The sequence below is a fragment of the Phocoena phocoena genome, chromosome 3 (assembly GCF_963924675.1).
Source record: "Phocoena phocoena chromosome 3, mPhoPho1.1, whole genome shotgun sequence".
Lineage (NCBI taxonomy): Eukaryota > Metazoa > Chordata > Mammalia > Artiodactyla > Phocoenidae > Phocoena > Phocoena phocoena.
In genome coordinates, this window is record NC_089221.1 from 62,948,362 (window position 1) to 62,968,610 (window position 20,249).

General features: G+C 39.3%; 1 protein-coding gene across 1 annotated transcript in view; it reads right to left on the reverse strand.

Annotated features, from left to right (window-relative positions):
- The window catches only part of ARSB (arylsulfatase B), a 169,635-nt gene that overhangs the window by 125,916 nt on the left and 23,470 nt on the right, over positions 1 to 20,249 (reverse strand). Inside the window, exons 3-4 of the mRNA XM_065874400.1 lie at positions 15,588 to 15,778; positions 8,044 to 8,251 (exon numbers count right to left, since the gene is read on the reverse strand). Of these exons, the coding sequence (XP_065730472.1) occupies positions 8,044 to 8,251; positions 15,588 to 15,778 (399 nt within the window). The remainder of the gene's footprint in view (positions 1 to 8,043; positions 8,252 to 15,587; positions 15,779 to 20,249) is intronic.

Below are 20,249 nucleotides of genomic sequence, written 5' to 3' on the forward strand. Positions count from 1 at the left end.
TTCGGCCCTGGTTCCCAGGCCCTCCTTGGAAGAGCAAGTCTCCTTAAGCTCCTGGGAAGGAGGGAGACGGCAGCCTTTCCTCAGCTGCCTAACAGGGGGCCTCAGATCAAGTCGGAAAACCACAGCAATCACTTTATAAACCCAAAGTGGAGAGAAATCTGGGACAGAATGCCGGCACAAGCTAGCCCTGGAATGCTCCAATATTGGAGCAAATGCCTTGTTTCAAATATATTCCACACACACGCACAGCAGTTACCACTGCCTCGAGGAGAACCCCACACATGGAGAGTAAAATGGGGAAGAATTAGATTGTTTGGGTTCTTTAGTAGCTAAGTCACCCTCATTTTTTTGTTTTCTTAAAAAAACTACCACACAGTCAATCCTCATTACATTCTGGCAGATAGGAGTATAAACAATACACAGCTTTTGTTTGTCAACTGAAAATACTGGTTCCTAAATTTTTATCTTCCATTTATAATTAATGGCATTGATTTTTTAAAATTCCAGGCACAAAACACCTGAAATACAATCTATTTTCTGCTATTTCAGAAACTAATAATTCCTAGGCCATTTAGTCCCCTCTTTCATCCTCTGGTTGCCTACTGTGTATTTGCGTCTATAACTGGGGTGACCTGACGTTACTTCAGCCCCTTCCTCCTGCTGTGACTGTGGTTCCCACGTGATTATTTTTATGTAGAACCTCCTTTTCACCTTGCTTCATCCTCCAGTGCAGCCTATCCAACCTAACACTCCCCTGACCTCCACAGGGACTTTTGGCTCTAATGAGCTCTGTGAGAAATGTACAATATAAGAAATGGATCCATCTTAAGTGTGACCTTTAAAATGGAGTGCAAGACAAGAGGTGAAAGTAAACCCAAACAAATTGGAAAGCTTATAATTTAGTCAATAAGTATGCTCAGTTCAATGTATATTTTCCATTAAGTATAAACTCAGGGAAAGGCCATTTCTCATAGAAGTGTGAAAGTAAAGATTATTTCATGTTTCTCATGCTAAGAAATCCATAACATCAATAATACAATATTATATTATAGTATATAAGTAGAATTATGATAAAACATGGAAGATCTGATAAACATAGGCATTGAGAAGCATCTTTGCCTTAGACTCTGGGCTTGTGGATTCAATGGTTTGTCACAGAGAATACAAATGCAAGACTTTGTTCTGGGGGCCTCTAAAATGTATTGATTATTATTTTCTCTCAATAAAATAATCAACAAATCCGTATGCATTACTGCCTATTACTAATAAAACATTAAAAGTGATCCGACATGCTTTTAGCATGGACATTAACATGAAAATTCTGAAGAGGTGAAATGGGTTAATGACCTCTGGCTAGGGAGAAGATGGTCCTTGTCTTGTAGTTTTGAGCTATGTGTTGTTATTCCCCTCTATGGTAGTTGCGTTGAAAAAAGCACTATTTGCAAAGAGAAAGCCAGTGTGGATCCACTATATCACTTATTCACTTAACAGGTTTTCCTTAGCTTGGTCAGAAATGCATTAAAGAGTTTGAAGAATTTAGTGAGATTGATTTGTCAGCATCAAATTACTTTGCTCCTGGCACAGAATTTCTATAATATTTATAAGTCTGCCAACTGCCTAATAAGTACATTTAAACTGTGAAGGAGTTCTCCATTTGTTGGTACCAGTTTTGAAGGGAATTCAACATACGAGGGAGAAAGGGACTAAGATTTAGGGGAATTAGTTAAGAATCTTTATAGCTCTAAGATATTAAATCACACATAATTTTGTGAAAGAATCAGATAATAAATGTTAAAAGTCTAGGCTCTGGAATAAATTACTCTGTTTGTTCAGGTAGAGATGTGTGATTGAACAGGATCTGGTCAGGGTTCCTCTATGGTGGTGCTACTGGGTTCTGTCTCTCTCTCTCTATTCTTCATTAGGTAAATTCCCAGGGTTTGAATAAGTTACCCTAGATCAAAAGTTCTCAAATTTCTCTATACAGAAGAATCCCCTGGATTACTGTTAAAAATGAAGATTCCTGGGCCCAGATCCCAGGGTTTCTGATTTCATTCATTTAGGTTCTGATTTAGTAAGTCTGTAATAGAGTCTGAGAAACTGTATTTTTAAAAACTGAGATGAAATTCACATAACATAAAGTTAACCATTTTAGTGTGTCCAATTCAGTAACCTTTAGTACATCCACAGTGCTGTGCAGCCGTCACCTCAGCAAGTGCATTTTTAACAAACACTCCACTGCTGCAAGTGGTTCCCAGCTGGCACACTGAGTTACCACCTTAAGTGCTCAGATGATGATGACAAGGGATGAGGGAGCCTCATGGGTGGCTGGAGTGTAGGACACTCAATGCCTAAAGGCCACTGGGAACCGAGTGAGTTGTGTGCATCAACCTGACCCCAAGCTATAGATGTGAGAAGGAATTAACCAGGGGACAGTGACCAGAGGCCAAGAGACGGCCACGCACTCTGGGCGGATAGATCCTCAACTGCTTACACTCAGAGGAAGAGTATATAGCTGGAAATGATATACTATGGAAATGACGATTTTAGAAAAGTTCTATTTGGAAAGATTCAGGAAAATCATGGGTTTTATGGATAGAAGTGTAGAAAGCCAAAACGTAGAGATTAGGGACAATGGGATGAGACAGAAGGAAAAGATGAGATGTAAAAGCACAGCTGATTAGGTTTAACAGGTACTGACCTCAAGTTGATCTGAGTTTGGATTCTCCTCTTCCATCTATTAGATGTATGGCTCTTAGTCTGTTTGGCAGCTATAACAAAATACCATGGACTGGGTGGCTTATAAACAACAGAAATTTATTTCTCACAGCTCTGGAAGCTGGGAAGTTCAAGGTCAAGGCACCAGTATAGTCACCTTCTGGTGAGAATCCTCTCCCAGTTCACAGCCAATAGCTTCTCACTGTGTCCTCACACGGAGGAAGGGGCTAGAGATCTCTCTGGTGTCTCTTTTGTAAAAGCACTAATTCCATTCATGAGGGGTCCTCCCTCATGACCTAATTACCTCCCAAGGGCCCCCACCTTCCAAAACCACCACATATGAATTTTGGGGGAACACAAACATTCAGACCATAGCAGTAGACTTGGGCAAATCACTTAACCTCTTTAAATTTTGGTTTCTTCTTTTTTTTTTTTTTTTTGTGGTACGCGGGCCTCTCACTGCTGTGGCCTCTCCCGTTGCGGTGCACAGGCTCCGGACGCGCAGGCTCAGTGACCATGGCTCACGGGCCCAGCCGCTCCGCGGCATGTGGGATCCTCCCGGACCGAGGCGCAAACCCGTGTCCCCTGCATCGGCAGGCGGACTCTCAACCACTGTGCCACCAGCGAAGCCCGGTTTCTTCATTTTTAAAGTAGGGATAAAGAAACCTATTTCACAATGCTACTTGGAACTTTAATGATTAAAACATGATTAACAATGAGAAAGTATAGGAAAAGCACTAGAACGGCCTGGGATGCAGTAAATATTTAATAACCAGTAGTCATTATTATTACTAACAAGCTTAAAAGAAAAAAGAACTGATTGAGGCAAAGAAAGGACTGCAAAGATGCTAAAAATACTATCAATAGTAATCTCCACTGGAGATATTAAAGAGCAGCATTAAAACTGCACAAATGTCTAACTGGTAATGCAAAAGAGCTCCAGCAGACTGAGAAAAAATGAAAAACTGAAACTGATGAAAGAAAAGCTGAGTCAGTAATTCCACCTACTAATTAAAGCCATTTTTGAGAATTAAATCAAACAGAACAAAAGCAATAAGCTAAAATATGAACAAGGAAGACTTCCTGGAGTGAAAAATAATCTCAGCATGCAGATCAAAGGGCTCACTGTATTTCAGGCAAAATTAATTTAAAAATATTTTAAAGACCCACACCCCTAGATATAATTAAGCAAAAAATTTAAACTATGGAGATAATTTTTTTAAGCCTCCTAAAACGGTTCCAGGGACCAGCTCACCAGAGGGATCTTTCAAACAATCTGCAAAGTGTTCCAGAGCATAGAAAAAGACGGAAAAACTTCCAAAGTATTTTACGACATGTGTATAACCAATACAACAAAACCCAACAGGGAGAAAAGAAACCACCTACTCCACTTTTACTTTTAAATCAATGCAAATCTTCTAAATAAAACCCTAGCAAACTGAATCCAGCAGTATAATTAAAATACATACACACTATAAAGTTGGATTTAGCTCAACAAAGCAAAGATGGTCCAAGACTAATATATCTATTAATATATCAAACTGTCAGAATAGGGCAACCCAGTTATAAGGTAATTCCCATTTTCTCAGTGTAAAGCTCCAAAAATTATTTTTGCTGACTTGAATAAATATTATGGGTATTTATGAAATAGTCAACTATCTATTTAAAATATGTCTATGTATAAACATTTGAAATCATATAATAAAAGAGATACACAGATCTTAAAATATTGTTTTCCACCCTCACTTATTATGAAAAAACCTCTCCCCATGCACGCTTGACATCAGTATCTGTTGTCACAGGAGCCACCCTGAGACGTTTAACAGTTTTCCAGAGCTACCATTTTCACTTCTGTCTGAGTACTTCTCAGTCTATGTATGATACATCAATCCATGTATACGTTCATTTCAGGATACAATTTATCCTTAAATTGTATAATTGTGATACCTGCAACAAAGGCTTGTTTCACAAACTTATAACTTCCAATTCTTAAAACAGTGAGGTCATTTCCCAGGAATAATTACTAAATCAGTATTAAACATCTTGGACTCCTTTTTAATTGATTCTTTCCAGTGACCTCTATAAGCATTCAATACCACCACTGATCAAAGTGCTTTACCAGGCTGTTCAAAATAAAGGAAATTGAAAACGACTCTCGGACTATGAGAGAACTTATAAGGACTTAAGTATAAGATATTGCCCTCTTTTCTGAAGGGTAAGTCTTTTGGGGAAAACATATGTTATCTATACTCAACCTTTTTCACAGCAGGACACACTTAGAAAATTATAGTATTTGTATAGCACTAAAGCAACTGAAAATGGCTGGTCAGGGTGGATGCTACCCCGGCTCTGCCGAGGCTTCTCAACAAATCAAAATTGCAGCACACCTCGGGGAAAGCACTGCTATAGCTTGAGGTCCAGTAAGAACTTCCAGATCATCGTGTCAGAGGCAGAAAGGGTGACACCTGGCTCTGCCTGGCTGTGTGACCTTAGGCAAGTTACTTAGCCTCTTTGTGCTTCAGTTCTCACATCTGCAAGATGGGATAATAAAAGTCTCCAGAGAATTATTGTGAGGATTAACTTAACTTATTCATGTAAAGCACTTAGAACCATGTCCCACACATGGTAAGTACTCAGTAAATGCTACGTTCCATAACCATGCCTAACTACAAGCAAAACAAACCAAAACAATTCTTTTAAAAATCTATAAGTAGAATACCCAGATTAATTCCTCAACGTGTCACCTCATACTTCTCACACAGTCACTTTACAGTGAAACTTACCAGATGACAAGTCCTGACCTCACCCTTCGAGTTTCCAATCAAATTTTTGGGTTTTAGCCAAGGATCACTAGGGGTCTGAAAAAGCCTCCTTCATGAAAGACAGACCAAAACAAAGATACAAATGACCTTAGAAGAGAAAGAGACAAAGTTGGGAGTACAAGCAAACTTAAAAGTATATACAATATTGTGAAGCAACTATACTCTGACAAAAATTTTTTAAAAAGTAAAAAAAAATACATGTATGTGTATACCTAATACACACATATATGTATAAACACACCTACATACACACTCACATTCACATATATATATATAAAATTAATGGTTAAGAGCGCAGGCTTTGGAGAAATAAATTATTACATTAATAATTTATTTATAAAATAAATAAATAAAACAAACTTTACAAAAAAGGAGTTATCAGAAAACAGGAAAGAGTTTTTGACAATTAAAAAATATGGTGTTTGCTGCTACTGGGCATATGCCCTGAGAAAAACATAATTCAAAAAGATACATGTACCCCAGAGACTTTCCTGCTGGCGCAGTGGTTGAGAAACCGCTGGCCAATGCAGGGGACATGTGTTTGATCCCTGATCCAGGAAGATCCCACATGCTGCGGAGCAACTAAGCCTGTGCACCACAACTACTGAGCCTGTGCTCTAAAGCCCACAAGCCACAGCTACTTAGCCCGCGCGCCACAACTACTGAAGCCCATGCACCCTACAGCCAGCACGCCACAACTACTGAGCCTGCGTGCCGCAACTACTGAGCCCACATGCTACAACTACTGAAGCCTGCGCGCCTAGAGCCTGTGCTCCACAACAAGAGAAGCCACAGCAACGAGAAGCCCGGGCACCGCAACGAAGAGGAGCCCCGCTGGCCGTAACTAGAGAAAGCCCACGTGCAGCAACAAAGACCCAATGCAGCCAAAAATAAATAAATAAATAATAATAAAATAAAAAACAAAAAAAATATACATGTACCCCAATGTTCATTGCAGCACTATTTACAATAGCCAGGATATGGAAACAACCTAAATGTCCATCTACCGATGAATGGATAAAGAAGATGTGGTACGTATATACAATGGAATATTACCAGACATAAAAAGTAATGAAATTGGGTCATTTGTAGTGATATGGATGAACCTAGGGTCTGTCATACAGAGTGAAGTAAGTCAGAAAGAGAAAAATGAATATCGTATATTAACGCATATATATGGAATCTAGAAAAATGGTACCGATGAACCTATTTGCAGGGCAGGAAAAGAGACGCAGATGTAGAGAACGGACTTGTGGACACAGGTGGGGAAGGGAAGGGTGAGACGAATTGAGAGAGTAGCATTGACATATATACACTACCATGTGTAAAACAGATAGCTAGTGAGAAGCTGCTGTATAGCACAGGGAGCTCAGCTCGGTGCTCTGTGATGACCTAGGGGGTGGGATGGCAGTGGGGTGGGAGGGAGGCTCAAGGGAGGGGATATGTGTATACATATAGTTGATTCACTTTGTTCTATAGCAGAAACTAACACAACACTGTAAAGCAATTATGCTCCAATAAAAAAATAAAATAGACTTGAAAAAAGTGGTAGTTGCAATGAATTCAATAGAATGATTAGAGAATAATGATAAGGAAATTTCCCAAGTAGTAGAAGAAAAACAAAGAAATGGGGGAGGAAAAAAACCTAGAAAATTAGAGGATTGACCCAATACCCAAATAACAGGAGTTTTGTACAGAGAGAATAGGAGAAAGGTGAGATAGAGGGCCAAACAATTCTGAAATAAAGAATACAAGGAAATTTCCCATAACAAAAGGATCTGCATTTTCAGATGGAAAGTGCTCTCTGACTACTCAGCATAATGAATAAACCACGATCTACACCCAAAGCACATCATAGGGAAATTTCAGAAAACTATGTCTCATGAGAAGGAGGAAAAAGCCACATATATATAACAGATCAGGAATCAGAATGACATTGCCATAATGAAAATGATTTTTCAAAAAATTTTTCTCCCTTCTTTTGTTTTTTCTATAAACAGTGATATATGACTTTATTGTCAGAAAATTTTAATATAAAAGAAGCTATACTTGGAGACTCTAGCCTAGATTTAAATGGTTCCATTTCTTAAGTGTCTTCATAATGTCACCATCTGCCTCTGCACTGATACAGAGACCCCTCTAGTCAGCGGAAGTCCTCTTCATAGAGGATGCCTGGGCTGTAGACATTGTTGGGAACAAGTCAGTCCAGGGATTCACTGCCCAGCTGCCCTGCATAGGAGTGTTGTCCACTCACACTTACTCAGTTACTGAGAGCTTGTTTTCAAGCATACTCCCAGAATATTTTGATATCTGAAGGAAGACAGAAGGCTCATAATTCTTTTTCCTTAGACACATTTTTCTATCCATTATTATGATGTCTCCACTCTTGCAGTTAGCATTTATTTTAATAAGGAACTGCTAAATGCTCCAATTTATCTTCATTCCATTTATTGAATTCTATGTCCTAGGCTCTGCCAAGAGATGATTTTCCTATCGATGGACTTACCTGTGGAGAAGATGAACACCGTGTTGTTCCAGAGCCCACGGCTTTTTAAGGCTGTGGTGACATTTCCCACTGCTTCATCCATAAGGGACACCATTCCTGCATAGTAATGCCTATTCTTATCTTGGATAAAGTCGTATGGCTTCAGGTATTCCTCGGGGACCTGAAGGGGCTCGTGGACAGACTGGAGAGCAAGGTAGAGAAACAGAGGCTGGAAAGAGAGTTTGTGCAAATCAGTTAAGAGCGCTTGGAAGCGTTAAATATATAGAGAGAAGCCCACATCTATCAGTTAATAAAAGTAATATTCAGACAACCCACAAACTGGGTTAGAAATATTTGTAAGTCATATATCAGATAAGGGACTTGTATCTAGAATATATTAAGAACTCTTACAACTCAATAATAAAACTCAATTAACCCAACTACAAAATGGGCAAAGAATCTGAATAGATGTTTCTCCAAAGGAGATATACAAATGGCCAATAAGCACATGAAAAGATGCTCTGCATCATTAGTCATTAGGGAAATGCAAATAAAAACCACACTGACATACCACTTCACACCCACTAGGAGGGTTATAATTTTAAAAATGGAAAATCAGAAGTGTTGGTGAGGATGTGGAAAAACTGAAACCCTCATTCATTGCTGATGGGGATGTAAAGTGGTGCAGCCAGTTTGAAAAACAACTTGGCAGTTCCTGAAATTGTTAAAGATATAGTTACCATATGAGTCAGCATTTCCATCCCTAGAAAAACAAAAGCATAAATCCACACAAAAACTTGTACATGGATGATCACAGTGGCATTATTCATCATAGCCAAAAAGTGGAAACAACTAAAATGTCCACCGGTTGATGAATGGATTAACAAAATGTGGTATATTTTCAGCAATAGACAGGAATAAAAGGAATATGATGCAGCCGTAAAAAGGAATGAAGTACTGACACATCCTACAATATAGAGGCACCTTGAAAACATTATGTTAAGTGACAGAAACCAATCACAAAGATCACGTTTTTTATGATTCCATTCATATAAAATGTCCAGAATAGGCAAATCTATGGAAACAGAAAGTAGATTAGTGGTTGCCTGAAGCTGTAGGGAGTTGTGGGGGAGAGGAGGGATGAGTGACTTCTAACAGGTACAAGACTTCTTTTGGGGGCGGTGAACATGTTCTAAACTTAGACTGTGGTGATGGTAGCACAACTCTGTGAATTTACTATTGAATTGTGTACTTTAAATGGGTGGATTTTATGAAAATAAAAGCTTGAGTTCTAAAATGGCCTAGAAAGCTCTGATCCAAACAAATAATAATGATAATACCAATAATTCTGTCCCATGTAATACTCAAAACCACCTTGCTACACCCATTTTACAGGTAAGTTAACTGAGGCTTAGAAAGGTTATATGACTTGCACAAGTTCGTATTAATTGCAGAGCAATTTCCTATTGGAAACCCCACTATTACAGTGTGGCTATGTCCCAATAGATGGGTTGGCTTTCTGCTTTAGCTGAAAAATAAGTTACCACCTTTTAGGAGAGGTTTAAGGATTGTTTATATTTTTAGAAGAAAACAAGTGAACACCATGCCTTGCTAGTCTTCGATCTAGGACCAAACATAAGGCCAACTTAATTCCTGGAAACTAAGGAGTATGATACATTGATTCATTTTACCTCTTACCCAATTTACAGAATTTAATGTTAATGATATTCTGCGTCAGCCTCTTCCTCTTAATGAGTCTTTCTGAAGGCTCTCTTTACTGTGCTCCTATAGAATTCTTTAATGAATTGACAACCCTCAAAGAGACAACAACTGGCTCAACCCAAGAGTAAAAACGTAATTCTGTTGGCGTATCTGAGGCATTTAAATCTCATAAAGAAATGGGGAAAAGTTAGAATGCAGACTGGGAGGTGGGCTCATATTTCATTCATTACTGTTGATAAATTGTTTTAAATTACATATTACACATCACTGTGATACAGTAATGGGTATACATATATAGAACTCAAATAGACACCCAAGACAGTATTTTTAGTTCAGATCTTTGGAACTTAGAAACACCTTTTCCCCAAAATCAAAATGTTCAAAATGGCTGTTCAATATCAAAGACATCACTTTAAAACCTATTTTACTAAGGAGGCAGGTGATGGAATAAAAACCATGATGATGTAGACCCTAGGCTACATTTGGAACACATTCCAAATTCCAACTCCAAAAGGCAACACTAACCACTTTGACAGGCTTTAGCTCTGCCTCTGCTGCTCCTTGACACACGCGCATTCTCCTCCAGCCACACAAGTCACACTGAAAAGTCCATGTTCTTCCAGACCATGGTGAAGGGAATCCCAGCAGATGCCCCGCCCAGGTCGGGAGGAAGAACCCTGGGCTAAGATGTTCGGAGGGGAAAGGATGTGCAGGGACATCCAGGACCTGCCAGCGCAGTGAGGTTCTGCAGTGGGAACTGCCGTCTGGATCTTCAGCACTAGACCAAGCCCATGCCCCAGCCACCAGCCAAGGTCTGGATGGGGACGGATTAAAAATTGGAAAGCTACAACAATTTGCAACCCACATAAAGTTTTAAAAATCAGGAAATGTCACATGAAAACCTCTTTTGTTTAGTTCTTTTATTTTCTTGAAAAATCAGAACTTCTGACAACTCCAGGTCCACACTCCATCTGACAACAAATGGCTGGAGTATGAGAAACAGAGACCCCCGGCCTCCCCCAAGGGCTCTCTTATTTTCTAGTCTCCCCACTGTCCTACCTGAATGACTTCATTTATTTAGGGTAGCAGCCTGGCCCTTGTAAACATAAGACTTTGTGACCCTTGTCTGGATTCTCTACAGTGGACAGGGGTAGAGAAATGAAAAAGGGAGCTCACTGTTGCAGGAGAAAGTGCTCACCCAGGCCATTATGGGCAACTCGGCAGCTCCCGTCATTAAGGAGAGAAAGGGGAAGGAAGGCAGGTCATTTCCAGCCAACAAGTGGTCCCTGGAGGCGATAGCTGGGGAGGGTGGTGGAGGAGAGATCTCATAACCACTCTGGGGAAAAAATAATGTTTCTGGGACCATCATTAAAGGGTCTTATAAATATTCAGTGTGGAAATCATTCTACACACTTTGTTAAATATAGCAAGAAATTACCTGAAAACCTTTCCTGTAATTATTCTTTAGTGGTTGAAGACATGACCGTGGCTCTTGAGGGATTAAAATGATAATACTACAACAATTCCCCCATTTATCCAGTGGTCAGGCTCCTGTTAGTTCAAACAGAAGGGGCATAACTGAGAAGAGAAAATGAAAACAAGCCCTGGGAGATACAGTCTTCCCTGGCCTATGACTGTTACAGGCCCCGCAAAGGCCTCGTGCTACCTGCCAACTAGACTTACAGGTAAAGGTGATTCTTGAACAAAACAAGTTGTCTTTTTCCCATTTCGTCAACAGTGATCTAGGACCATTTAGTGTATGGGCAAACATCCTTGCACACATCGGTATGGCTCTGGGTCACCAGGAGTCAGAATGATAAACAGTGTAGCCCATTTAATGAGGTGAGGACCAATGTACCACATTTTAGAGTATTTCCATCCAATATTGTAAAAATAAAGTTTCAGTTCTCACAAGGTGAACTTTATTCATGGAACAACTCATCTGCCAACAGTGCTAGATGTGAAACATTTCTATACTACTTTTAAATTGAAAAAAAAAAATTAACAGAGTATTCTTCTTAGTACCACGTGGTACCCCAGTGGAAAGAACAATTAACTCGGGCCCTCAGGTTCTCCATCACAGTCAGGAACCTGCCTGCAGCCTCTTGTCCTAAGACCCTCCCAGTAAACAGCTGTAGCCAATTTCCCCACACCTGCCAACCTCAGTTCACTGTTAGCCCAAAGCGAGCAGCTGCCATCCTGGGGATGGGCTCGTTATTATTATGCTGTCTACTGACTTGCGTTCCAACCTAATGGAGCCTTGGCCTTTGGAGACTTTCAGGCCCATTCTGACCTTACTGACATCCTGATTCAAAACACCAAAGTCCTGGACCCGAGTTTGAACTCCATAGATCTCTGGGTTTGCGCAGGACCTTGATCTCTCCCTTGGTCTTTCTTGGGTCCAGATCTCTGCTCTCACCAACCCAGTTACAGCTGCCACTTTAATACCAACCCTAGCTGTACGCCTTTCTTTAGGTTTGTAAATTGGAATCCTAAATGTGAATCACGACCAAATGTTTAGGTGTTAAGTAAAAGTATGACATTATAACCTAAAGTTATTAGCATATTAAAATGGTGCTAAGGGTTTATTTCCCTTTCTCATTATGCTAATTCCAGTAAGGAAGAAAGCCTTAAATTCATTTCTTTAGTACATTTCCCTAATTTAAAGTATAACTTTTTAAAAAGCATATGATATGTTTTTAAAGTGTTATTCTCTTTGACTTCCAAATTAAGACATTTCTTTCCAAATTGTGACAGGAAAAGGTAAGTGTCTACCACTAGAAAGTCACATTTGTTTTAAGAAGCTGCTAGTAGATGAGGTATGGGAGAAAACATTTATTTTTATTCTGCAAAGTTTTGAGGGGGGCTATTTTTTTTTTTTTTTTTGAGGTATGCAGGCCTCTCACTGTTGTGGCCTCTCCCGTTGCGGAGCACAGGCTCTGGACGCGCAGGCTCAGCAGCCATGGCTCACGGGCCTAGCCGCTCTGCGGCATGTGGGTTCTTCCCGGACCGGGGCACGAACCCGTGTCCCCTGCATTGGCAGGCAGACTCTCAACCACTGCGCCACCAGGGAAGCCCAAGGGGGGTTATTTTTAACCAAGCGATATTTTGTGAATGTGTTACTTTCACATCATAGTATTAGTACTAAGGGAATTACCCTGTAGAAAAAGGAGAAAAGACATTCCTTCTTAACACTGTGCAATGGTTATTAGCAATATCTCCCTGATTCCAGCACCAACTGTGTTTCTGTTACAAAATAGCTCCATATGCTTTTTTTCCCCAAGTGCTCTTTAAAACAGACACATTTTTAAGTCAGCTTGTGGATACTTTGTGTATATTTCTTTAATGATTTCCATCTTCGAGCAAGTTGCCTGTTACAGTCTGTAGATAGCACAGAGAAGTTAGAACAGAATTAGATTCAATGTTGGAATAAAATGATGAAAGTCCTGTAATTGGTGTGCTGCGTCCTTTCACTGAGAATTGAAACTATAAACATTGGCATCTGCTGTCTTAAACTTCCTGGGGCTATTACTCAGCTATTGATTATTTCATTCATTTATGTCTATGCTTCAAACTTGACTTTGGGGATGCTGAAAAGGCTGGCTGCTGCTTCGGGACATTTCAGTCACTGTAGGAAAAAGACCACCTCTCACCCAGCAATTTCCATGTTACCTATGAGTAGCACCATCCTAATCACACGGGTGTGGGTGGCTTGTGAGCTCTCACGGCCTACAGTTTTCCTCAGTTCCTGAGCCTCCCCCGTACACCAGTTAAGACAGCCCACCCACCAGGAATGATTTCACCCCAGGTGCTTCCTCTTATTTGAGTAATGTTATGGGCACTGGGAGAGAACACTCTATGGTTCCTTAATGGAAACTAATTTTTATTGTAGGCATCTTATACTTGTTGCACGATTAAATAGTGGTATATTGTGAACTTGTAAAGGGCAGCTGGCTTCTGCTTGCTTCTCTGTCCTTGAGAGGAATCGATAGTGACTGCACATCAGAATCACCGGTTGGAGGTAGGAGCGGAGGGATAATTAAATACCAGTGATAGGGTCCCACCCCGGACCAATAAATCACAATATTTGGAAGTGGTATTTCTTCCAAGCTTTCCAGATGATCCCAATATACTGTCATGGTATTGTATACTGGAACCATCAAGCTGAGTCATAAACTGGGGCTCATAGTCGCTGGTCTGAGATATAAACTGTCAACTAGGGAGGCTTGTTAAGTGCACTGAGCTCTGGAGTTAAACAGTGCAGTTTCTGATTCTGTGACCTTGAACAAGTTACCTTATTTCTCTAAGCCAGTTTGCTTACCTGAAAAATGATGCCCACCTCAAACTTCAAAGGACAGGACAAGGACCACAGTTCCCTCAAGATCTTATCTTGTTCTTTGGGTTTTTAACCTTATCTATAACATGCCAAACATACAGAAGAAAACTGAGAACTTAAGCCAATTACCTAGCAGTTATCTGTCGAACTGCCTGAATATTGGTTTACATCTAGATTTTAAATCTGCATATGTCTACATATTTGAGAGAATATTCCAATTTCTTCCATATTCCACAGCAAGCATGGCCACTCCAACAGGTCAGCATTAAAGAGTAAAAAAAAAGCCAAAAGTGGGGCAAAGCTGAGGACAGACACCAGGAAAGCCACTCAATGCTATGTTAGGGTAGGCAGGAAGAAACTATGTCAAAAAGGGAGTCAGGAGCCAGATACCAAGTCTGAACAGGTATCTAAACAGGAATCCAAATGGTGATCTGCACTGAGGACCTTCAGTAACCGCCAAGGAGGCAAAGGGCAGGAAACTGGAAAAACTGGATAACACAGCACGTTCTGTAATTTGCTGTGTTAGAGTCCTATTGAAGGTCTAATTTCGAGGGCATGTTAATACAGTTCTTAATGAAGCCATATTTTGAGCCCAATATCTGACAACACAAATATCTGATTTGAAGGCATTTATAAGCTAAATCCAGAGAATTCAGCTTGAACTTGGGTTCAGGAGGTTAACTCCAGATTAACAACGACAACAACAAATGTCAAGGCTATTCAGACTCTTTTCTACTTTTATCTGTAAATAAGTCAAAAGATTTCAGCACATGACATATACAACTAGCTTCAGTACGGTCGATGTGATAAACAGGCTCATCAGTGTACCGTGTTTATAGATTAGAAGACTCAATATTGTTAAGGTCATTGTCCCCAAGTTGGTCCACAGATTCAATGAAATCCAAATCCAAGCAGGTACTTTTCTTTTTTTTTTTTTGTAGAAATTGGCCAGCTGCTTCTAAATAAACATGGGAATGCAGAATATTTAGAATAGCCAAAATAACCTTGGAGGAGGGCTGGGAAATACAAAGTTAGAGAACTTGCCCTGAACCTTAAGTTTGTGGATACCTAACAGAAAGTTTGCCATAATAATGCCTCATCTTGTACATAAGCCTAACATTTTTTGAAAAAGTCAATTTACTAATTACCACACCTCCACACAGGATACTAAAATAATAAAACTCTATTTGTACTGAAACACTATATGCACAGCATTCCTCAAAGTGTGATCTGGGGACCACGTGCTGCAGAATCACCCTTGAGTTTCCTTAAAATATTGACATATGGATTTTTCCCAGACTTAATAAATCAGACTTTTAGGGGTGGGCTCCAGGAATTTCTATTTTTAACAAGCTTCTCAGCTGATACTGAGGTACTCTAGAACTTGAAAGTGACTCCCCTAGTATTTATTAGGTTTTTCCCTAAAGGACAATGGCCTTTTCCTATATTCACCTGAAGAGATGCTATCTTCACACAATTTTGATATCAATAGAAAAGCAAGACTTACCTTCTCTGGTGGGTGGTTAGTTATGAGGGTTGTAGCCCTTTCAGTAAATACATTTGTTGAATACATATTTTTATACCCTGTTGCAACTTCTTCATCATCTCGAAAATCAAGAGCACATCGTGTAACATTCAGAGCGTTGATTAACGTACAGCGCTCATGGGAATAGTAATCTTCACTACCTAGAAGATATCCTACAAGGAGAATGGGAGATGAAAGTAGTCAGCATAGCATAAAACATGGTAAACAAACGAAGGTCTCAGCATTTAATTGCCTAATGCAATTGATTATCCATGTCAGGGCTAATCAAATGACAAGGCTGATGAGAGCACCATTTCTTAACATCTCTATATTTGCTAGCATAAGGCATTAAAATGTTATCGTAAAAAAAATTCAAATCCACCCCTTAGCCAAGTCTTTAGAATATAAGCTCTATCACGTAACTCTCAAAGTGGGTGATTCCAAGTAAATGTTTTAAAAAATCAGAGTTTAAATTCAGTAAAAGTGATGACATTTTAATCTTTTAAAGCTATCTAATGGTTAAAATAGCATATGGTTCAGGTGATTTGTTACAAATTTTTACTCTGAGGTTATCACATAAATGAACGCAGAATTCAAATAACGTTGATATTGACCTTGGTCGACTGGCTTCAAGGTTATTTACAGAAGTAGCTCTTGGAGGCATCATCTTTAGTCAGATGCTGACACCCACTGGTGAAAGACACAAAGATTTCCAAACAGAGGATCTCTAAACATAACGACCAAAAGAGCAAACTAACATGTGGTGTTGAAATTAGATTTTTCTACGTCTGTTGATCTCAATTTCACCCCCAATTTAAATGGCATCAATGGCCTATCCCACAATTTAGACTTAAACATGGGAGAAATGTTTTCTCAAGTTTAGTTGTTCCTGCAAAATGTTCCATATTTTCCTAAAATATTAAAATAAGCTGTGCTGCATGTTATATGATTCTATTTATATGAAATGTTCAGAATAGGCAAATCTGTAGAGACAGAAAGTAGGTTAGTGGTTGCCTAGGGCTATGAGGGTCAGGGGAAAATGGGGAGTGACTGCTAACGTGTATGGGGTTTCTTTATTAGGGTGATGGAAATGTTCTACATTTGGATTGTAGTGACAGTGGTACAACCCTGTGAATTTATTTAAAAATCAATGAATTGTACATTTTAATGGGGTGAATTATATGGTATGTGAATTACACCTCGATAAAGCTATCCAAAAGAAATAACTGTGCTGGACTCTGAGCTATCTCCTGACAAACACTGCTTATTAACATTAAAATGAAGATAATAAAATTGGCCTCTTTCCCCAGTTCTAAATACTTCTTATAATCACAATTAAAAGCCCTACATATCTTACCTAGTAAATGAATTCATTTTAATTTCCTCCTTTTCCATGATTCAGTAAATTCAAGGTCCTAAATACAATGAACATCTTAGTTTTAAGATAACTCTTTAAATGGTAATCTTTTCTCCTACAGGTATAACAGAAAGGGAAAGCCAATGTGTTTGCTAATTAATATATAATCGAAAAACAAATGTATCCATGAAAATAATTTCAGTCCTTATATGGGTAATTAAAGGGGTCAGGACACTGGTGTTCTATTTGGGGTTAATAACTGCTGGTAACACCTTGAAGAATCACTTCAGGTTCTTTATCTGTAAGAATAAACTGTTTTCTATCATTTGGGGAAATACATGCAGAGGATATACTTGATAAAAAGATGTATAAACCATAAATATTAAAAAGATAGTACAAATAGGATTCCAATAGAACTCTTTATTCACATAATAGAACTATCTATTCACATACTTGGCCAAACTAATACCAAGCAACCATGTGACAGTCACATAGAACTTTCTCATAACAATGATTCACAAATTTGAACTTACATGCTGCTGAGTCTAAAGAAGATGGCAGCGATGCTTTTTGGGGGAAGATGAGAAACTATATTTTGAACAATTAAATCTCTGACTGCTGTATTATTTAACAGCTTTATTGAGAATAATCCACATATCATACAAATCACTCATTTACATTGTACAGTTCAATGGTTCTTAGTGTACTCAGAGTTGTGCAAGCAGGCCCACAATCATCTGTTTTTTAACAGAACATCTAAGTCATAACAGTGATAACAACTGCATCGTCATCATGCCCTCCTTCTCTGCAAGTCTCCCTGCCATGAATGTGCGGTGGGGTGTCTGTCTGTCTAAATCCACTTAGGCTTCTTAATTCTCATAAAAGGATGTTATTTCCACCTCTGTCCAAATGAATTTTTAAATATATAATTTGGTTTAAACATATAATTTTAAAATATAAAATTTGGTTTTTAATAAAAACAGTTAAAATATCCTTCCAGTTGCCAGAGTACAGGTATCGACCCATCATTAAGCAAAGACCTGATTGAAAATCGTCAAAGGATACAGAGGCTGTTTTTTCCTCTAGAATTTCCAAGGTGACAAAGAGGTCTTACACCCAAGTCCTGTTTTTTTTTTTTTTTTTTTCCAAGTCCTGTTTTTAACAGCTATTTAAGAATACTGAGGATACATCCAGATACTACAGGGAAGAATGCATTATTGATTAAGCAATGTCTGCTAGAGAACCCAGATGGGGGTGGGTCACACGGTGTCTCACGTCTGGATGTCCTTACATCTCGACTTAAACTGTGGTTCGAACTAGGCACTATAGAGCTGTGAGCTTCAACTGCACTGTGTGGGCCCCATATAATCACTTGAACTGAAATGTACTTTGGTGCTCTGGTCCTAGCTTGAATAAAAGAGAATGTCTCAAGAAACACCTATAAGACAACCACCATTTTATTACTAAAATGATGTTTTTGAGGATGCTGCCACCTTACCTTCTCCCAAAGGAGAAATTTCTCTCAGGTCTAAGAGCCAGAAAATGCTTTACTCTTCCTGAACATTTGGTTTCCATTTAACTTATAAGTAATGTGACACTTATAGACTGCTTTTTTTTTTTTTTGCTTTGAGCATAAGAAGTCCCAAATCTCAGAGTTGAATGTGAAGTCTGCTACAGCCAGGCAGGTTTTTTTTTTTTTTAAAATAACTTGGTGCCAAGCAACTATTCCATCTTTTTCTATTCATCCTGATTTTAAAAAATAGATCTTTATTGGAGTATAATTGCTTCAAAATACTGTGTTAGTTTCTGTTGCACAACAAAGTGAATCAGCCATATGCATACACATGTCCCCATATCCCCTCCCTCTTGAGCCTCCGTCCTATCCTCCCTATCCCACCCCTCTAGGTTGTCGCAAAGCACCGAGCCTATCTCCCTGTGCTATGCTGCTGCTTCCCACCAGCCAACTATTTTACATTCAGTAGTGTACGTATGTCGATGCTACGTCAATGCTACTCTCACTTCGCCCCAGCTTCGCCCTCCCACCCCATGTCCTCAAGTCCATTTTCTATGTCTATCTCTTCATCCTACCCTGCAACTAGGTTCATCAGTACCATTTTTTTTTCAGATTCCATATATATGTGTTAGCATACAGTATTTGTTTTTCTGACTTATTTCACTCTGTATGACAGACTCTAGGTCCATCCACCTCACTACAAGTAACTCAATTTCGTTTCTTTTTATGTCTGAGTAATATTCCATTGTATATATGTGCCATATCTTCTTTATCCATTCATCTGTCGATGGACATTTAGGTTGGTTCCATGTCCTGGCTATTGTAAATAGTGCTGCAATGAACATTGTGGTACATGTCTCTTTTTGAATTATGGTTTTCGCGGGGTATATGCCCAGTAGTGGGATTGCTGGGTCATATGGTAATTCTATTTTTAGTTTTTTAAGGAGCCTCCATACTGTTTTTCATAGTGGTTGTATCAATCTATATTCCTACCAACAGTGCAGGAGGGTTCCCTTTTCACCACACCCTTTCCAGCATTTATTGTTTCTAGATTTTTTGATAATGGCCATTCTGACCGGCATGAGGTGATACCTCATCGTTTTTTTTTTTTTTTTTTGCAGTACGCAGGCCTCTCACTGTTGTGGCCTCTCCCGTTGCGGAGCACAGGCTCTGGACACGCAGGCTCAGCGGCCATGGCTCACGGGCCCAGCCGCTCCACGGCATGTGGGATCTTCCTGGACCGGGGCACGAACCCGTGTCCCCTGCATCGGCAGGTGGACTCTCAACCACTGTGCCACCAGGGAAGCCCCATCTTTGATTTCTTTCATCAGTGTTTTATAGTTTTCTGAGTACAACTCTTTTGCCTCCTTAGGTAGGTTTATTCCTAAGTATTTTATTGTTTTTGTTGCAATGGTAAATGGGAGTGTTTCCTTAATTTCTCTTTCTGATTTTTCATTGTTGGTGTATAGGAATGCCAGAGATTTCTGTTCATTAATTTTGTATCCTGCAACCTTACCAAATTCATTGATTAGTTCTAGTAGCTTTCTGGTGACACCTTTAGGATTTTCTGTGTATAGTATCATGTCATCTGCAAACAGTGACAGTTTTACTTCTTCTTTTCCAATTTGTATTCCTTTTCTTTCTTTTTCTTCTCTGATTGCTGTGGCTAGGACTTTCAAAACTATGTTGAATAACAGTGGTAAGAGTGGACATCCTTGTCTTGTTCCTGATCTTAGTGGAAATGCTTTCACCACTGAGTATGAGGCTTGCTGTG